The sequence below is a fragment of the Hakea prostrata genome, chromosome 1 (genome assembly GCF_041222555.1).
Source record: "Hakea prostrata isolate BN-2017 chromosome 1, UWA_Hpros_2, whole genome shotgun sequence".
NCBI classification, from domain to species: Eukaryota; Viridiplantae; Streptophyta; class Magnoliopsida; order Proteales; family Proteaceae; genus Hakea; species Hakea prostrata.
The window spans coordinates 24,884,840-24,905,131 of record NC_142600.1 but is presented as its reverse complement, the minus strand read 5'-3'; the positions used below and the strand labels follow the sequence as shown (position 1 = coordinate 24,905,131).

General features: G+C 39.2%; 1 protein-coding gene across 3 annotated transcripts; it reads left to right on the top strand.

Annotated features, from left to right (window-relative positions):
- Positions 1-526: 526 nt before the first annotated feature.
- On the top strand, positions 527-18,085 carry LFR (ARM repeat superfamily protein). Of its 3 annotated transcripts, none has more exons than XM_089136601.1 (9): positions 527-705; positions 1,191-1,450; positions 7,495-7,664; positions 7,899-8,041; positions 8,180-8,415; positions 16,525-16,630; positions 16,703-16,841; positions 16,976-17,103; positions 17,225-18,085. In XM_089136601.1, the coding sequence occupies exons 2-9, from the start codon at positions 1,267-1,269 to the stop codon at positions 17,484-17,486; spliced, it is 1,368 nt and encodes a 455-aa protein (XP_088992727.1). In that variant the 5' UTR covers positions 527-705; positions 1,191-1,266; the 3' UTR covers positions 17,487-18,085. The 3 variants fall into 3 exon arrangements, with proteins under 3 accessions (XP_088992727.1, XP_088992718.1, XP_088992734.1); XM_089136592.1 differs by having other exon boundaries at positions 8,162-8,415; positions 17,225-17,906; XM_089136608.1 differs by having other exon boundaries at positions 8,162-8,415; positions 17,230-17,310.
- The last annotated feature ends 2,207 nt before the right edge of the window (positions 18,086-20,292 follow it).

Here is a 20,292-nt window from a genome sequence, read left to right as displayed (position 1 = left end):
TAGGATTCTAGAGAATTTTACAATAGAAGGTGCATAGAGTGAAAATGTAAATTGCTAAGATTATATGAAGTGATTGAGATCTTTAGTTGGAAGTTACACATTTTCGGGTGATAAACATTAATAATTAATATTATTTACAACAAAAAGAACAATAATAATTATAATATTTTGAAAGAGAGAAGGAACCACGTCCTAACAAGTAACTTGGTGATTTTGAGAAACTAATTTTTTGCTCAGATGTGAAAATGTCCAAAGGTATGAAAAGTATTTGATTTATAAATGGAAGGCAAATTAGACATTACATATTCAAATTTAACGACTACTTAATACCGTTATAATGAAAGGAGCAACAGTAATTTCGTAAAGAACATAGTTTTATTAGTAATAAAATCAAATTAAGGGACAACGGTAATTATTATTTTTTTCTTCTTCAGAGAATTTAAAAGTGAAACGTTTGAGAGGGGGTAAAAGTAAATTGAAAGCAAGTACAAAAGGAGTGAGAAAAAAATAAGAAGAAGAAAATAAAAAACTTATTTGAAGAGATGGACGGCGACGACTGACGCGGGGGAACACGTCGACAACTTCGATCACTTCGACCACCGTCGAGAGTCGAAAAAACTTCTTACGGTCTATCCGCAGAATAGCTTCGCCAACTCGTTGTTGCACTCGACAATCTGAAATATGAGCTGATACATGCAGTTGCAGGTACAGTTGCTTCCTTGCATAGCCTAGGGTTTGTAGTTTGGCCCTGCTGTGTACAAATCTCTCTCTCGCTGTCTCTCTCACTTTGTCATCACTATTTCGCTGCTTTTATTCGAAACCTCTTTCATCCTGCCTGCTTTCACTGTTCTCATCCAAAAAATAGAGAACTGTAATTTTCTAAGTCCCTTCGCAGAAGAAGATCCACTGATAGATAGCTCTCTGGTCCGAAATATCTGATTATACGAAAATAAATGGCTATCTGTCCTTAATATTCTATTTGGATTACTTCATCAGTTCAAAAAGGATTTTTATTTTATTTTAGGGGTTAAATCCCATCTGTTTTTGTCCTCTCACATCCGCGTATATGGTATTAGCGAGTCACTTGTAAAGCAAACTTTCAAGCTCTTATTAATTCAATGTTAGAATGTAGGTCATTAGTTGCTCTTTGGATGTCAAACTGATGGAATTTTGTGATTGTGATACTTTAGGTAAAATCTTCGCCTTGAGAGATAGTGGGGAAATTGAGGTGGGCAATCGTGTTGTGTTCAGTCGAGAACAGAGGAAATGCAGAAGAGGGAACAAGGCAAGATAGGCGGAGCCACAGGTAGTGGCACTCCTCTGACGGCAAAGAGAGGTCGTCCTTTCGGTAGTGGAAGCAACAATGCTGCTGCTGCCGCCGCCGCAGCCGATTCTGCTGCACCGTCAACTCTCCTGGGTCCATCTCTTCAAGTTCATAGCTCTTTCGCAGGTAAACCTTTCCAATAGCTACTTATTTTCTGTATCCTGCATCTATCCTATTGAGGAGAATGTACTGTCATCATGGCTGTGCCATAGCATTCCATACATTTTGTGGTTGAAGTTCTTAACCATTAAACGGGAAGAGAAAGAAAAAAAGAAGGTGCGGGGTGTTATTTTATGGGGTATTGCAATATATATCATGAATTCTTATATTACGTGTGTTGGATGTCCTTTGAATTTCGTAAGTTTTCAGTTATTCTCAACGTTGATTTATGTCTTATTTGTAGTTAAAAAAATTTCAGATTCTTAAATGGTACAGCAACATTTGGAATTTCATGATGAAGTTTGATTTTGAATGCAGACAAAAATTTTAATTGCTTGTGCTTGGTTGTTGAATGTTTCAATAAAGCCCAATTTTGAATGACATTCAATCTGTAATTGGATGCAGAAAATTAATTAGGTTGGTAACCTGTTTTCGGTTGATATGGTAATTTGGAAGAAATGTATTGTTTATATCCCTTAATGGGAAGAAATTCACTGGACACATGTATTAAATTAGCATCCCGTAGCACAAGGCTTCACAGCTGCAGTGTCTCGGAGGGGCAGTACACAGCTTACCTCCATTTCATGGAGAGGCTATTCCCTTTTCTTATAACCTTTATGCAACTTAACCATTGTCAACTGCAAAGGCTTGCCCACAATTATTTGATTATGTCCAAGTCATGGATTGCTTGGGTTAGAACTTATGTGCTGCACATCAAAATATAATGCTCTGATCAGTATAGAATACCTCTTCCAGCTACGATATATTAATTTCGTTAAGCTTTAAAATTTAGGCAACTAACTAACATCCAAGCCTTAAAACCTTTGCCATTTGCAGCTCCACTAACTCGATTGCTCCTGCTTCCAAGAGAATGAATACCATAAAAGCAGAATTTGAACAACAAGATACACAAAGAAATTGATTGATTAGTCCCACTTTAGTAAGAGACGGGTAGAAGCCAACATCAGGATCTACGATGGACTGGTAAGCTCAGGTAAGTCAGAACTGGATGTGGGACCACTTGAGGGCTAGGATTAGGTTTAGTCAAGTAGATGATGGGGAAGCCATCAGTGAAGGTACGAGGTTTCACAGAAGTGTGTTGAATGCTGAATTTAAGTTTCAGCAAATTAGGTTAGGGGGTTTTGGTTTTGAAATATGAATCTTTGGGTGAAACTAGCATTTAAGGATTGAATTTGGGGATGGGGCTTGGGTTGACTGAGGAGCCCATGGGCTGTTTGATCCAAACTTGAGAGGATCTTCAGGTGGCTTGTTAGTGCTAGCCAGAAAATAGAGGTTTCAGTTGAGGTTAGGGTTTATGGAATCTAGGGCTTCTAATGACGAGCTGATTAGGAGCCAGAGGAAACTAGAGGAAATTCAGAATTGCAAGGGAGGAGAAGAAAAAAAGGGGGGGGGATATGGAAGAAAGACGCACACAAACCATTCACAAACTCAAATAATCATTTCAATATATCTCTAACAATGGGGATTACATCATATATAAAGCAACTCGAATGACTTCTGAAATAAGATTAATTCTCTAATCAGTACACTAGCTCCGATAAGAAAATTAACAAAATTAGACACCAAATATCCTACGTAGCTAACTTTTGGAATAAGTAGAATAGAATAAACAAAGACATTCATCACAAATGACATAAATTCTAAAATTCTCAAACTGGAACTTCTTCATCTCTATTTGGGACTCAATTAGGTTTTGGTCAGTCCAAGGCAGTGTATCTGCATTCATTCCCCTGGTGTTGAGAAAACCTTGTCCACGAGTTTTGTAAAATGACTAAATGAGAGTAGCAACACTTTTGATTGGCATCTGAAAATGTTGACTTTGATGGGGAAAAAGATCTAGCACATCTTATGGTCAACTGTCATAATCTGCTGATGATTGTTAGAAAACAACATATCTTCAATGGGAATCTGATGCTAGGGTTTCACAATCAAAATCAGACCGTCAATTGAATATTTAACCACAACTTTGATCGTGCATGCATGTACTTCAGGTTCTTTCATTTCTACATCTGATCTACCTCCTGCCGATTGCAACATGGTTGACACATATCATAGAAGTAGATTGTTAATATTGGGAACCTTCCGGAGACCTGGCTTTAGTTTAAAGGTTTGATCTGCATTCCATGGATTTGTATCACTAGTCGGAAGGTGTAAATCATGTTGATTAATCTCTATGTATTAGGTTGATGAGAACAATGACAGAATTGTAAATTCAAATGAATTCAAAAGGGATTGCAAATTGAACAAGTGGGTGATTGGTTGTGTGTGTGTGTGGGAGGGGTAAAATTGGTAATAGAAGGTTTTGGGAAAGAAAAATATCTAAAGGAAGAGAATGGAATAGGGATCTGGGGAGGGTATAATGGGAATGATGGTTATAAAAGGTAAAAGGTGAACTTATCTCAAGTTGGGAAGTGGGAACATAAATATGAATCTTTTAGTATGAGTTGGACTACTCAAGCTCTAGAGGGAAAAATGGCGATGAAAAAGACCAAGACTGGATGCGTAGACAGTCATGGCTTGGACAATGAGATGTTGCAACTTTGACAAGGAAAATTTGGACTTCTGCAAAGGTTATAATAGGAATGATGTTCTAAAAGGAAACTTATCTCAAGTTGTGAGGTGAAGACATAAGTATGCCTTCTAGAATGAGTTGGATTGCTCAGGCTGTAGAAAAAGAGGGGGGGGGGGGGGCTGCGACAACGAAGACCTAGACTGGGATGACAACCCTGCAAGACTTGGACAAGGAGATGTTGCAACTTCAACAAGGAACGTTAAAGGAGCCCGATTTGCATTTGCACTTCAGGAAGGAGAGCTGTTGCAACTTCAATGAAACCTGGGTATGTTTTATTCTGTGTCATTTTTTTCGGTTGGGAGGGGGGGGGGGGGGGGTTTCAATTCCTCCTATCTGCTATTCTTCTCTTCATTGTTTTGTACTCTGTTTCTTGTTCCGGAGAGAATGTGGAATCAAAAGGGTGGGCTAGGGTGAGATTTCAGTGAAAGATAAGGCTGGTTTCTCCCTTTTCCAAATCAGCATTCTTGTTTGGTGAAATTTTTATAGATTTCTGTTAGGGGAAAAAAATAATCAGCTTCCCTTCTTTTGGACTGAATTTGTAGTACAAAGTTACAGTTGTGGGGAAGAATAAGAGAGGAAGCTGCCTGTAGAATTGAAGGGACTGGGTTGGTTTTCATTGGTACGGAGTCACAGGGAAAGGGTTAGGGAAGGAGAGAGATGAATGGGAAAGGAATGGATCCTTTGGCTTTGATACCAAGTTGATGGTGGACCTGTTAGGAAAAAGGAATTGCAAAAAAAATTCAGATTCACAGGGGAGGAGATGAACTGGTGTGAACAAGGGTTCACCCCCCGGCTGAAACCCTGGAGTGGGCCCCAAGGCCACTCCAAAGTGGCTCACCTAGAGCTGGCCGAACCCTACTAGAGGGGTAGTTTGGTCCATTCAAACCCTAAATACCAGCTGAATTTAATTTTCATAATTTTCTTTTTCGGTTTTCAAAAGAGTCTTGATTAGTTTGAAGACTTGTTTGAGTTGAAGATGAGTTTTGAGTCCTTGGGAGTCTTTCTTTGAAGGACTCTTGTAGTCTTTATTTACAGGAAGAGTTCCTTTGCTTATTGTTGAAGTCTTAGAGTCTTAGGAGGAATCTATTTTCAAGGTGATTCCATTAGATGTTTAAATCTTTATTTGGGTGGTTGAGATTATTTGTAAGGGAGATCGTAACCTATAAAGGAATCCCACTTAAGTTGGAGTCTTTGGAAGGCTATAAATAAGCCTAGTCTTTCATTTTATTTTTTTAAAGTCTGATTATTTAAAAAAGATTAATTGAGTTGAGGGTCGTGGCCTTGTTGAAGGGGCCACAGTTGATTCAAGAATTGAGAGTCTTCAAAGATCAGCACCTATCTTCAGCTCTAGCATGCTTCTTCCAGTCCTTATCATCTTCAAGTATCTATAGCAGCCTACAATTAAGTACAGCAGACTCCCACCCCCTTCCTTCACCTCCCACACCCATCGCACCCCTCCCCCAGTCCCTCTCTTGCCTGCGCAAGCCCTCAAACTGTCTCCCCTTGCTTTCGCACCTCTGGCAGCAGCTCCTCCAACCCCCTACAGCCCCCAAATCCTTCTCCTACCCCCTGCGGTCTCTCCCAGCTCCTCCCCGACCCTGCAGCACCCTCCCTCCCCCTTTCTATCCCTTTCAGCCCCTTCTCTTTTCCTCTACTGACTTGCAGCAGATCTGAAACAAGAAAAAAAGAAAGAAAAGGAGAAGAAAGAAAAGAAAATAAAATAAAAGGAAAAGAAAAGAAAAACTCAAAGATTGCCCAAGATCTTCAAATTCTTCAACTCATTTAGTTTTGTTAAACCAAATCTTACCCAAACCTTCACAGAATAATTTTAGGGGCATCCTTGGTACCTTAGATCATCCCATTGACTTTTGGAGATTAGTTGCTAGAAGATTCTGTGCAAAGCCTAAATTTTAAGAAAACATTCCAAGAAACCCTAATCCTAAAGTTGGGTTTACATTATGAAGACATAAGAAAGAAGAGAGAAAAAAGAGGGGGGGGGGGGAAGGGAGTGGGAGGAAGGAGACAGCCACACAGGCTCTTCACAAACAAAATCTCAGTTTATATCTTCTATCCATCCCAAAAGACAGGGGAGTACATCGAATATAAGGAAAGTTAAAAGAACCCTAAAAGAATACTAACTCTCTGACTAGGACACTAGTTCAACTAAGGAAACTAACAAAATTAAAAGCCAGTTATCCTGCATAGCTAACTTCTGAAATAAATAGAATAAAATAAAGAAACTATTTCCCCAAATAGAATAAATTCCTAGGTCTCAAACTGGACCTGATTCAGTCCATGACTCCATGATAGTGTGTCGACATCAATTTCAATGGAGGGAATTGGTAGCATGGTGGATCAAATGCAGGGGTTGATGTGGGGAAGATGTCGGCTGAACTTGAGTGGTTTCTAACGGTGAAATAAAGCTGTGGAGGTTTTTCATTGGCTAGGGTTCATAAGGAACTTCGAGAATGGAGCGATAGGGTTTGGAAAATGAGTGGTTTAGAAGATCAGGTGTTTGGAATGATTCGACCTAATGTTTGATGGAGAAAAATTGGTTTAACAATGAAGAAGAGCTTGATCTTGCAGAATTTTCCAGCAACTTGAGATTGATTAGGGCAGAATTGGGGGAAGCTTGAGAAATTCAATGGAGGGGACTACGAGTTAGTAATACTAATCCAAACAGAAATGCTCAAAAAATTTCTTTTATTATTTGAATCATGGCCTTAAAGGAGATACCAGATCTATAATATAGCCACTGTGGTTAACATAGATTTCAAACTCAAATTAGGACTCAAAAATATAAAGTTTTAAACTGTGACCCTGAAAAAGACTAGGATTATTGTTCACATAAACAGTTATTTTAGGAGATTCCTATTTCAGATTCAAAGACTAAATGAAAAATAACTAATTGACTAAATAAAAGTTTAAATAAAATGCTGAACCATTCCCATGATTTGGTGCTGGTGGAGGAAGGCTTCCTACACCCAACTATACCTAATGACTCTTGTTTAGGGAGGAAACTCTAAATCCAAGGCTTTTTTTAGTCAGCCGAACTGCATCATTAATCCTCTCAGCAAACTGTAATTCAATCTTATAAGTTTTTGCGGACTGGGCATGCTTATTGGTGGCCTAAAAGTTTCACCTATATCGTTAACTACGTAGAACATTGAAGGGAAGATTTCACTCCAGGTGTTTTTATGACAGTTTTCATCTCTCTATGTTGGAAATTGGTGGGAACTGTATGGTAACTAATATTATTAAGTATTGTTGTGATTCTGAGCCTAACAAGTTGATATGTTAGGGACCCATTGCAGCTTACCAACATGACTAATGAATCTTCTGCACCGAAGATGGTCACCTGATTTTTGCCTACTTGTATATATGATTGATTATTTGGTTTGCTTCTCCCTTTTCCCAGACCAAAACAACAAAAGAATAGTTCTGGCTCTTCAAAGTGGGCTAAAGAGTGAGCTGACATGGGCTTTGAACACTCTTACCTTGCTGTCTTTCAAAGAAAAGGATGACGTACGCAGAGATGCCACCCCACTGGCTAAAATACCGGGGTTGCTGGATGGGCTTCTTCAAGTTGTGGGTGTCACCAAATCCTATAGTTTATTCTCTTTCCTTATTATTTAACGTTTCAACTCCACTTTGCATGCACTCTTATATTCTTATCTCATTCGATCATTTGAAAAATATCCTGGGTCTTGGAATATTAGCAAGCATGCAGCTGGAAAATTTTAAGTTCACCTTGCAAGAGTTCTTTTGCCAAAAAGTGCTCCTTACAGGGTCATTAACATAATGTAGACTTAAATGGAACAGATAGATGATTGGCGTGATATTGCTCTTCCAAAAGAACTCGTAAAGGGGCCAAGGGTCAGATTGCTAGGTGCAAATACTGTAGTTTCAGGATTTGGGAACGAATACGAGGCATTGAGCTCAAATGATGCTCACGCTAATCCTAGGTAACAACAAATATCTTCTTTATGTAAATTATTAAACCTTAATCACGACTCTAGCTGAAACTATTGAATGTATGGTCATTTTATCTTCTTTCCTTTGTTTTTTCCCTAATTTGGTTGTAGCATGGGATCTGGTTCCAGTACAGAGGGCTCAAGCCAAAAGAACATGACGCGGCCTAGTCCTTCAGAATGGTGGTTTGATGAAGATGGTTTATTTAACCTGGATGACGAAGGAAGGGCAGAAAAGCAACAGTGTGCTGTTGCTGCTTCAAATATAGTACGGAACTTCTCTTTCATGCCTGACAACGAGGTAATTATGGCCCAGCATCGGCATTGCTTGGAAACAGTTTTCCAATGCATTGAGGATCACGTCACAGGTGAGATAAATGCTTGGCTTTGTGATTGATAGATTTTCATTATTTATTACTGTTTAGTTCTCGGACAAGCTTACAATTGATTTGCCTGGTGTTGTTCTTGCTGAATGTTGATAGTGTCTTGAAATCAAGGAGACTGATATATAAAATTCTTGATTCATATTGGGTTTTAGCGTATTTAAGTTGTGAATCAAATGGTGGACATTGCTGATTTCATAAAAATGGTGGTTTAGTCAATTACTGATTCTGTTGTGATTCATGAAACTTGAGCCAAAAGGATTAGTCTCATGGTATTATGATTTTCTCAAACTTGAATTTATTGTATTATTGTCCGCATACCCTGTAGGGGCTTGCGTTGTTGCTTGAGATGAATGGTATGTTAATTTGAATGCTAAACCTTGGAAATCAGCATCTGACTGTGTTATTTGGATGACACTCCTTCCTAAAATATTTTTGTCGAGAATCTTTTTTCCATTCCAAGTGTTTCCATAACTGTTAGGCTGGGTGGTGAGACCTTTTGGGTTGATAACACCTATTGTTTGGTGATTGGAATATTTTGCACTCTGTTTTGGTGATTGGACATCTTTTATGCTGGAAAGTTTTTTTTCTAACATCTTTTGTTTCACTTTTTTATTCCTTATTACTTGTCATGTCATGGCCTGGACCATTCAGACTTTACTGTTGGTTGGATGATGATTGCTTATCCATATATTTAGGATTCCATCTGTTTCTGTTAGTGTTTGGTATATTAATTGAAAATCTGAATATCAAGCTTTGAGATTTTAGAATTCAAATGTCTGACCTGTAGCAAGGTAAAAATTTTCAAGTTTTGGTTGGACTTGACCCTCAACTGGAACTTAAATATTTTCAGTATTTTTGGTAATCAAAATTTTGTTTTCCCCTGAAAACTGCCTTTTTACACATGTTTGAATCATTAGATTGAGAAGAAAAAACTCAGTGTGGAAGTAATGTCACTTTGGCTTCAAACGCTAATGACATATGCCAGCCATGTCATCCCCTGCGTGAAAGATCTCTCAATCTCTGACTGAGCTGCTTTATAGGTGAGAATCTGAAATTTGAGACATTTGGCTTAAATAATGCTTCAAATCCAACCAAATGGTGAATAGGATGGTCCAATTTGATCACCAATCCTCTGATCAACAGCAAAATTAAAAGATGTAATAGAAAGTTGAGGTTTTGTGCAGCTCAGAGGAGAAAATGGAAATGATGCACTGTTACGAGTTTGTTTTTTGGTGCCTAGGCGATGCAACGCTATTTGGACATGCAAAAAAAGACCACTTTATTGCATAGATGACGGCGCCTTGTGCAGCATACTGACACCTAAGCAATAAAGAAGTCGTTTTTTGACGTATTGTACCTAGAATTCTTTTTTGGATTTTTTGAAGCATTAAATTTTATTCTACAAAACCATATATGAATCTTAATCCGAATTTTAATGTGCCCATTTTCTTATCGAACCGATAAATTAATTGATCGCATTATTCTAAGTAATTCATCATTTGAATGATTTCTAAATCTGAAATTGGTCCTTGGCTGGTCCCGCTGGACAGAAGAGATCAGTCGAGTGGTCTTATGGATGTAGTACTAATCGAACTGGAAGAGCTTGCCAAGATGACTTGGTAAGCAAGCCACCAGTTATGTAGGCGCTAACGTCCAATTCTTTCTCTTCGTAGATGTTGGTTGAAAGCGTCTCTCATTCACAATGGAACAGAATGGTCTCGCTCAATGCGTCATTTGATTTGGCATCACCATCAGAGTTCTGGAAACTTCGAAAGTCAAACCTTGTTCGAAATTCTCAACTTAGAATCATGGTACGCAATATTGCTGAAATTTGGCGATATTTTGCTGAATTTCGGTGGATTTGGTTCATGGCGAACCAAAACCAAGAGTGAACCACGAACTTATCTCAGCGATATCTCGCCTCATGAAATTCTCGAACACGAAATTCCATGTTCTTATGCTCCGCTGTCGGATGAGGAATCACAATCAAAGATTCCGTCAACTCGCCGGAGACCCATGCGGGGTTTCGCTTCGATCTTAACTTCCATCTTTCTCCTTGCCTTGTTCATGATGGTTTTGGCCATGGGAAGCCGGAGATCGGAGAACCCAGAAGTAGTTAAAGCCGGAAGTAGTTCATCGCCAACTTCGGTGATTTTAGAACCGGTGTAGAGAGAAGTGTAGACACACCAACCATGACTTCGTCTTCTCTAAATGGAAGGTCTGTTGTTTCATCTCTGATCCTTATTGTCGGAAACAGAAACGCCTTGCAACCCTGCGTCTGCGAGAAGAAATGAGAAGAAATGAAAGAATGAGTCTGAAACTCCGAATGACTAGATTTTTTTTTTTTAAAAAAAAAAAGCCAAACATTTCGTTGAGCTTTGTTAACCACCACACGTGGTTGTGTGGTAAAACAATTAATGAGGAGGGATGACGTGCTTGCCTTACTCCTCTCCTTGTCAAAAAAGTTGATCCCACCCTTTAATGATTTTTACATCTGTACACGGTACACCAGAGCAATCAATGCCTTTTATTTTGGTTTTTGGCTTTTGCCTACTCGGATGAAATCAAAGGCAAAAGTTGGCGAAATCTTGGCGCCGGTTTTGGCAGCCGGCGAAACGCGACATCTCGCACCTTGCTTAGAATTATCCATTTACTCAAACAAAGTTGGGTGAAAATAATTTGGATGTTTAAGTTGAGCAAAATATTTTATATATTGTAAACTACATTATGCATTTTTTTTTTCACAAGGCACATGGCACTTATTTGACATGACATGGTTGAAATCTTGTGAGCCATTTCAATGGAGAATGGAGTTGGGATTGACATGTATATGGCGGTGAATGAGGAAGGATTAGGTAGAGAGGCAAAGGTTGAGAGATCTCCAAAGGGTTAGAGAGTGACAGGAAGTGTGTCCTTTGAACCAAACTAAGCGCAATCAAGGGACAAGCTGAGAATGGGTGTAGGTGAGGTTAAGGTAGCCAAATGGTTCTATCCTGGGGGAGGGAGGGAAGTGGGTGGGGGTGGGGAGGGGGAAGAGTCTAGACTATGCAAGACTCATAGGGTAATTGAAAGGGGAGACCAGGAGGCATTACTGATAAAGGAAGAGATGGGGCAGGTTTTGGGGATATGGAAATCAAAGATAATGTGAGGGCCAAAGATATTGTAGAAAATGCTTGTTGGATGCCAATGTCAAGCCAATACGAGACATAGGAGTCTATATAGACCAAGGTGGTGGCAGTGGAGAGAGTGGGGGGTGGAGTTGAAGTTTCCTCGATACCTGAGAGGGGTTAGAAGGAAGGGTGATAGTCCAAATGGAGTCGGATTTAAGATAGGAATAGTTCCTCTAGGCCCAAAATGGATCATGCTTAGAAGAGGTTTTCCAATTGAGTTTGAGAAGACTAGCAGAATTGTAGTCTTGGATGTGGTGGATAGTCTGCCTAGAGGCTTTAGGGTGATGGACAACCTTTCAGCTGATGGGGGTGGAGGAAATGAGTAGTCTTTTGGCTTCCAAAAAAAGGCACAAAAGAGTTTCTCCATGGCTCTGGTGGTGGCTTTTAGGAGGGAGAAAATACCATTCCAGTAAATATAAGAAGATTCAAAGACTAATTTGATGAGGACTAGCCTTCCATTTGATCAAGCACTGGGGCACATTGGTGGTTGGTAAGCCTCTCAGGAATGAGAGGAAGCCCAAGATGGATAACAGGCAAGGAGCCCAGGGTGAAGCTAGTGAGCTTTGACAGAATCTGAGGCACCGGAAAGAAAAAGGGTGAACTTTTTCAGGCTAATGGGAATACCGAAGTGGGAAAGCAATGAAAGACTATTGGGGATTGAAGAGGGGGAGGCTTTGGAGAAGATCATGAGATCATCTGCAAAAACAAGATGGTTTAGGTTGAGGGCTTGCATTTAGGAATGTGAGAAATGAGGAAATGATTGGTCTTGGATTGGATGATCCTGGACGAAACCTCCAGCCTAAGCGAGAAGAGACAGGGGGGGGGGGGGGGGGGCAACCTTGGTTCACATGGAATGGAAAATAGCCAGCAAGGGACCCATTGGTGGTGATGGAGAAGTAGGGGGTGGAGATGCAGACTTCAATCTAGTGGACAAAGGGAGGGGAAACTCCATCAAGGTAAGGACATCACTAATACAATCCCAACGAAGTGAGTCAAAGCCTTTGTGGATGTCTACCTTGAGAAGAGCGACGGGAGAGTGCAAAGATTGCCATGGCGCTTAAAACAGTTCTTGAACTGCCTTGGTTGCCTTGCTGCCTTGATAACCTTGAAATGATGTCAGATCCAGCATTGAATTAGGTTTTTTCCCCACTTGGAATATGCTTAGGTTGGGCCATATAGGTATTGAGTCTTCATATGGATTGATGTCAATCCTTTTTATGTTTTGAACCATGATTCAATTGGTTATAAAGATTTGCACACCAGAACGTCGAGTGCAATCACCAACAGTGTGATGACTTTGAAGTAGGCTATGCGTAGAAAACTGAGAGAAACTTGCATTCCAAAGTTAATTTTGTTCATTCACCCTAATAGGGTATTTATGGATTACAACTCATTATTTAGAACTAACTTAGAGAAGGGAAAAGGATTACAGAGTAGATTAAGAGATGAACAAAGAACATAATAGCACTAAAAGGATAAGGAGAGGGGAGTCCTAATTTGATTAGGACTCTCCCCAATTACTTGTGCTAGCACAAGCTAGTGCAGGACAGGTTTGAGTGCCTCACAACACTACGAAACCAATTCCTTTGTTGTACAATTATTCGTTGCAACAGGTATCACCCGTCTTGGACGATCAATGAATAGCATATTCTCAGATTCTCTGTAAAATGATATACACTGGTGAAGTCATAGGCGGCCAATTCATTCGACTAATGTAAGAGCAGCTACTATGGCCTTTGAAGCCTCAATCCCTTGCTAATTGGATGAGATATGATAGAACCTTCTTTAGGATGCCTCCCTTCTTCGGAGATTAGTATGCTCGAAATCCTTAGATGTCTTCCTGTTCTTAGTTGGAGTCCTAGTTTTAGTCAATCTTCAATTCCAAATTCCAATAGGATTTCTTATGTATGGCTATATATAGACAGCCCCAACAATTGGGAGCAATACAGACTTATTATTTGATATTTTTCTTCAGCTTTGCTGCTACTCTGAGTGAGTTGCTGACCTATGGTTCAGATTGGTGTTTAGTGTTGGTAAGGTACCTCCAAGGTGGGCTTTTTTTTTTTTTCTTTCAGAGTTCTTGGCAAATGCTAGATCCTATTTTTGTTGGGGATTTGACCTGCACTAATCCATTCCAGTTCCTCTATAACACTTCATTATGGCCCCTTCATCAAGAAAAGCTTGAGGCCAGCAGCCCAGCCTATCTTTTTTTTTTTCCCTTGACTTTTTCAGGTTCTATGACACCCCCAAAACCAGAAACACTGTATCTTCCGATTTAGCCATCAATCCAGCCAAACTCGGATGGTCCTATCCAATATCATTGCCTATATTCCCTCCAGGTTTCAACTCATTTTGACATCCCTAATCCTAGAAACAGCAAGGTTCTTAGAATTTTTATACCCCTCACAGCCTCACTTAAGTCATGAAATAAAAAAACTCAATCTATCCCCATTAACCTGTTAGAACATCACTAGTATTTAGGGATCACCCCCTTCCAACGCCCACATCATTTTCTACATTACCCCGAAGTTTCATCCCATCTGACCATAGGATTTCCAGAGATCTATTTGATCTCTAACTCGACACAGAACCTCTTTAGTATTTCATTGTCACACCATCCAAATCCTGTGGCCAACAGTTATCCCAGGGACCCCCTTTTGACATCTCTCCATTTCTACCCCTGAGACACCCTGACCTTGAATTTTCAGGAAACCCTTTCATGGATCCATTTGAATTGGTTCTCTTGAAAGATCTTGGTTTACTGACCCTCATTCATTTGAGGCTACATTGTTCAAATCTGGAAATTCTATTATGAGCCTGTATAGAAGCCAAATTTCACTCATTACATTGAAATTTGAACTTGTGTTTCACATAAGATTTTGTTTTTACTCATACTGAAGCTAAATAAGTTTGGATTAAATTTTAACTCTGCAGCTGGACCTCCAAACAATAGAGAGAAGAAGTGAAATTGACAGAACTGTGCATGGAAAATTGATGTTAAACAGAGAAGTTCAGAATTAAGGAGGAAGACGATATTTGTATTAACCAAAGGGTTTGTTCAGAACAACCCCCTAAAACTTGGCTGTTTGCTGGAAACTTTTGACGGAAATTAAGGACAGAATCAGGACTCGATAGCAGAATCCTTGGGTATGGCTAGGACACCAGGTTAGCATGTTAGAATCTAGGGTTTCTATGCCAAAAGTTCGAATCTTCTAAGTAGAATCACTAACTGGAGTTAGAATAGGAGCTTAGATGTAAAACTTTAAGCCAATCAGATAAATAGATTGGTAGAGATATCATCTAGAATCTAGCTGAAAATAAGGGTGAAAGTTTTGTCTCTCCATTGAGGACTCATGAAGCATAACAAGTACAAAAAATACAACAACATAGACAATTGGGGTCGGTACTCTGCTCTTTGGGAGGGCAAAATGTAAAACAAAGTAAAGAAACACAACACCACAACCGCAACTACAAGTCAGCCTTGCATGAACTAGCTTGGTATGGCTACATGGATCTTTCCACTATTCAATGTTGTGTTAGAAATAATAGCTAGATTATGCATGTCTTTCCTTACCATTTACTTTAAGGTCATTTTACGGTTGACCCTAGCAATTTTTTTTTGGGGGATGAAGGAACCTAGCTTTTGTAGTACCTTTAATCTGAATCAGGTCACTCCTAACAATTGGAACTTCTAAAGGCCTTTGTTGAACGTGGCCATACAACCACAAACGACTTTTGTAGCTTATCTTTAACCATGAACCAGGGATACTCCCGAAGCAGCTCTTATATGGTTATTCCTTCCTTCATCTTTCATAATAATTGCTGATCTTATGGCTGTCTTACAATATTACCTTACGCTTGAAAGGCATCTGTGATCACATAACACTTGTAGATATAGTAGGGGAGTGTCACCATTATGGCTGGATATTATTTCTTTAGGTTGGCTAGATTCGTATTTCCTTGTTGGAGTAGGGCTTCTATTATGTTTTGTCATGCTGTACAACAAACCGTTTTCCCTTTTTAGGTATAACTCTTTTGGTTATTATAAATAGTGGATACTGTTGTGGTGAAGACAAAATTTCACCAAGTAAAATGTTTCAGGGACTAAACGCATCCAGATTGCCCTTTTTTGGCATTGGCCACCGCCAGGTAAGTGATGGGCTGTATTCAGAATTTTGAGTTTTTCAATATGACTGGTTGTGGGCCCAAAACTGTTTGGAGGTCCTATTTTTCTGTTTGGGGAATTTTTTAGGGGGCAGGGGCATTTAGTCTTTTTCTTGATGAAGGGTTTTCACCAGTTTCTTTGTAAATAGTCTCTCAAATGTGAAGAGAAGGGTAAAAACAGATTAGGGCTGTAACCTCTATGTGATCTTCATTTTCATAGCAAAACCATAACTGCTCGGCCGTGGAGATACCTTTCGGGTGAACCATGTAAATCTTGTTTCGTGCATTGTGCTTTGTTCGTGATTTTTCACAGCTTTGTGTAGGCATTTTCCCTTCTTTCTCATTCTTCTCTTCCTTTTACTCTTCTCTCTGTTTTCTATTTCAAGTACGGTTTACAGGTTAGAGCTCGTTCATCAAGAAAAAAATTTGAAGAGCTTATGGTGGGAAAAAGAGTAAAAAAGAAGCCCCTGGAGAGGGTGTTTAATTAAAAGGCAGAACCTGATTATTAATTTGTTTTCCTTGAGGATTGATAAGATTGATTAGCGTCAGACTTCTACTAAAAACTGTTGCAGTTGATTGTTCCCTTGTCTAATTTCATCCGTTGCTTATGTCTGTGTCTGCTGTTATTTTTGTAGTCTTTCATGGTGTAAATACTTTCTACTTTCCTTGAACTGCCCATAAATTTCAGTTATCAATTCCATCCATGTGATTGAAGTTTGAAACCTTGATACCTCTAATTAGTTTTCCTTGTTACCAGAGGATGAGGAGCTTGTTACAAATGCCCTTGAGACAATTGTAAATTTAGCACCATTGCTTGACCTTCGGATCTTCAGCTCATCCAAGCCGTCCTACATCAAAATAAGGTATCAAACTTTGATTAGCTATTGATATTTTCTTGAATGATTTTTTTCTTGACTTATCTTTGACCAAACCAGTGAGAAACGGGCTGTTCAAGCCATCATGGGCATGCTGGGGTCATCAGTCAAAGCTTGGCACTGTGCAGCTGCTGAGTTACTTGGTCGCCTGATAATAAATCCAGACAATGAGCCATTCCTTCTTCCTTTTGCTCCACAGGTTTGGATCTGTTCATAGTCATGCTTGTTATATACCACTACTTCTGACCATTTCCTCATCTTTAATTTTGCCTCCAATTCCAATTTGGCTACAGAAATCCCTAATGCATTGGAAAATGTTCAATTGTGATGCAGATATACAAGCGTTTAGTTGATCTTCTTAGCTTACCAGCAGCAGATGCCCAGGCAGCAGCTGTTGGAGCGCTTTATAACCTTGCGGAAATCAACATGGACTGCAGGCTGAAGCTTGCAAGCGAGAGATGGTGAGGCTTTCTTAACATTGTGCATCCTTTATATAGTGCAATTCCCCTTTTCCAAAAGAAACTGTCCGTGTGACATCACCTGAACTTCTTTAACCTTCTATGCTGTTTTAACTTCGACCAGGGCAGTTGATAGGCTACTGAAAGTGATCAAGAATCCACATCCTGTGCCTGAAGTTTGCCGAAAAGCAGCAATGATACTGGAGAGCCTTGTCTCGGAGCCACAGAATAGGAACCTTCTTTTAGCTTTTGAGAATTCCTTCGCTGAGATTGTTTTCTCAGATAACAGGCATTCTGATACTTTCGCCAGGATCTTATATGAGTTGACGTCTCGACCTAACAGCAAAATGACTGCAACTCGTACCGTTTGGGGCATGTCATCATAGTCACTGCTCGAATGTAGATTGTATGTTGGTGATGGTGTTTATCAAATCTGTACTTTTTTTTTAATCATTATTTTTATGTCTGATCTGTACTGTTCTGATGGATGTAAGATGCTCGGATGAAGATGTAAGAGCAAAAAGTTGAGACACTTAGGTGGCGTTTGGTTCCGCAATTCCCTGAAATCCGCTTCTGTGGGAGTCATGAGTCTGTAGGAATTAGGTTCTGTAGAATCATATTCGTAAAAAAAAACTGTTTGGTTACCCTGATTTTGGAAAGTGAATCTGTCTGAAAAACCATTTGGTTACCCTGATTCTGAAAGTGAATCTGTTTGAAAAACTGTTTGGTTACCCTGATTCTGAAAGTGAATCTATCTGAAAAACTGTTTGGTTACCCTGATTCTGAAAGTGAATCTATCTGAAAAACTGTTTGGTTACCATGATTCTGAAAGTGAATCTGCTTTGTTATTTGATTTAATTAATGACTGAGCATAACAATTATTTACAAAATTCAATTAATCAACCATGAAGAATTCAATAAATCAACCATGAAGAAGAAGGCCAGTAGCCTAACACATAGTAGGCTAGCAAATTGCATCCACCAGTTCCCCAGACATTCTCTCTCCTATTTTTTGTATTTTTGTCATATTTTCCTTTGATCTTCAACATATAGCAGTAAATCTCGTTTCATTCTTGACCGATATAGTATTGTTTGCGACGATTAAACGAGATTTCACACAGATCTAGGAGCTTTGTAGAGTTTTTTCATCTGAGAAGTAATTATTGTTTTGGAAGACAAATTGACCGAAGCATAGTACTTGGTATTGACATGATATAGGCGGTGCCAACACAAATATATACTTAATTGTATTTGTATACTAGTATTGTATAGTAATGTTTATTGTGTTTGTGCATATATATTGTGCTTTGATTGTTTAAAATAATGCTCTAGATTTCCAATTTTGTCTGTATACGGCTGATCAAGAAAGATCAGTTTAGGTGAGGTTTTAGGCAAAACCAATAATTTCAATGTGTTTATTAGCATTAAATTATGTTAAACACCAAATTTGGGCCTAAGATGACCTAAAATACCCCCTAAATGAGAGGTCGAAATCTGGATGAAACTTCGTACCCTTTTTTTGGTGTTCTAATCCAAATAAAATGACAAATACATGGAGAGAAAAAAAAACGTACTGGATCTTTTTATTTCAATTTCTTTTTAATTTTTTGTGAACAAAGCAAGGGATGCAATAGTGGCGATCTTACACCCCCGCTAAGCAGTGTTTGGACTTTTGAGTTCAACCTATGCAAATATTAGTCCTATGAACTACTAATGCAATCACTAGTCCCATCAACATAATTCTACTAGAGGTCTTACATATTCCACATAAGTCAATAGCAATTCTATGCCCAAGTCAAAAAGTACACTAACAGCCCAATGCACAAAATAGATGAGGAAAAGGAATTAGAACGTGGAACTTGAGAACTATCAAACTACATGGAATGACCTTGAGAGGTTTTTTTGGTAAATGACCTAGAGAGTTGAGACCTCCAAAATATCAATTTCATAATATAGTTTACATCAAAAGCTATTATGATTTCCTCCCATATCATGATACCCAAGGAAATTTCATCGGATTCCAGAATATAAGGCAATGAATCATGCTTACACAAACATTGAGCGAATATGCTTCTCTATTTTAAACAAAAACTGAGCAGCAAAAGATAAATATAAGCCTTTTAACAGAAATGTGGTGCCTAACTAATTGGGTAGAATTCTAAAAATTCCGATTAAGAATTAACTGGTCAATTCAATCTTGGGTAGAAATTGGACACTTTTATTAGAACTATTCACAATCACCTAACTTCCATGGAGTACAAACATCCAAATCCAAAAATAAAAAATATTATAGTTCATGGAGTACTGTAATAAAAACAGAAAAAAATGAAACCTAAAACTGCTATGCAGACAACCAATGCATGGACTTCTTCATTGAGACTCAGCTACCTTCTTATAGGTAAACCACTTGGCAATCAAGAGATACACCAGGAAATTGATGACGCTCAGCACAGCCAAGAGCCAGTAGAAGTAGTCGAGGTGACCCCTGTTTAAGTTATCCGGTATCCAACCGAGGCTACCATGCCCAGTGGTCACTTTTGTGATTATAATTACAAGCAAAGTGCTTAATAAGTAGTTCCCTAAAGCAGTTGTTGTGAGTGATAGAGCTGAACTCAAACTCCTCATAGCATCAGGTGCCTGTTCATAGAAGAATTCTATCTGCCCAACACAATGCCACTAGCCCATACTGGGAGTAGCCGTATGATGGACTTGAGCTCCTCCACTTGGGTGACTAGTGCAGAGTCCCCATGGGCTCACCGAGCTTTTGGCATGGCTCAGACAGGCGGGCCCCCACAGCAGCCTTGTCAAAGAAAGTCATTGCTTTAGTGTGATCAAGTTTACGGCTTCCTTGGATTGCTGACTCAGGGTCTGCAGTCTCAAAAAGTAGGGACTCATCTGAAGGAACTTTTACATTGATTTTCCTGAAGGATGCAACGATAACCTGCAAAATTCTTGTCAAGGGGCTCCCTCCAGGCCTTTGATCATCGTGGTTGCAAGATGGCTTTAATCCAGGTAAAGCTGCAGACATTGTTAACAATGACATCCCCCGAAGCCAAGCAAAATCATGTAAATATTTTCAGTCAGTTATAGATGATCAATGAGAAATAGATGTCACTATATCAAACAATGGTGAGTTATAAAACCAACCATACAAAGCTTTCAAATTAACCAAGAATTCAACCGCATGGCTCT

What these genes read in the sequence shown, in the direction of transcription:
- LFR (XM_089136592.1), top strand. Translation starts at nt 1,267, where the DNA reads ATGCAGAAGAGGGAACAAGGCAAGATAGGCGGAGCCACAGGTAGTGGC. An exon ending in GATGCTCACGCTAATCCTAG is followed by an intron (nt 8,042 to 8,161) that starts GTAACAACAAAT and finishes ATTTGGTTGTAG; the next exon opens with CATGGGATCTGGTTCCAGTA. An exon ending in CCGTCCTACATCAAAATAAG is followed by an intron (nt 16,631 to 16,702) that starts GTATCAAACTTT and finishes TGACCAAACCAG; the next exon opens with TGAGAAACGGGCTGTTCAAG.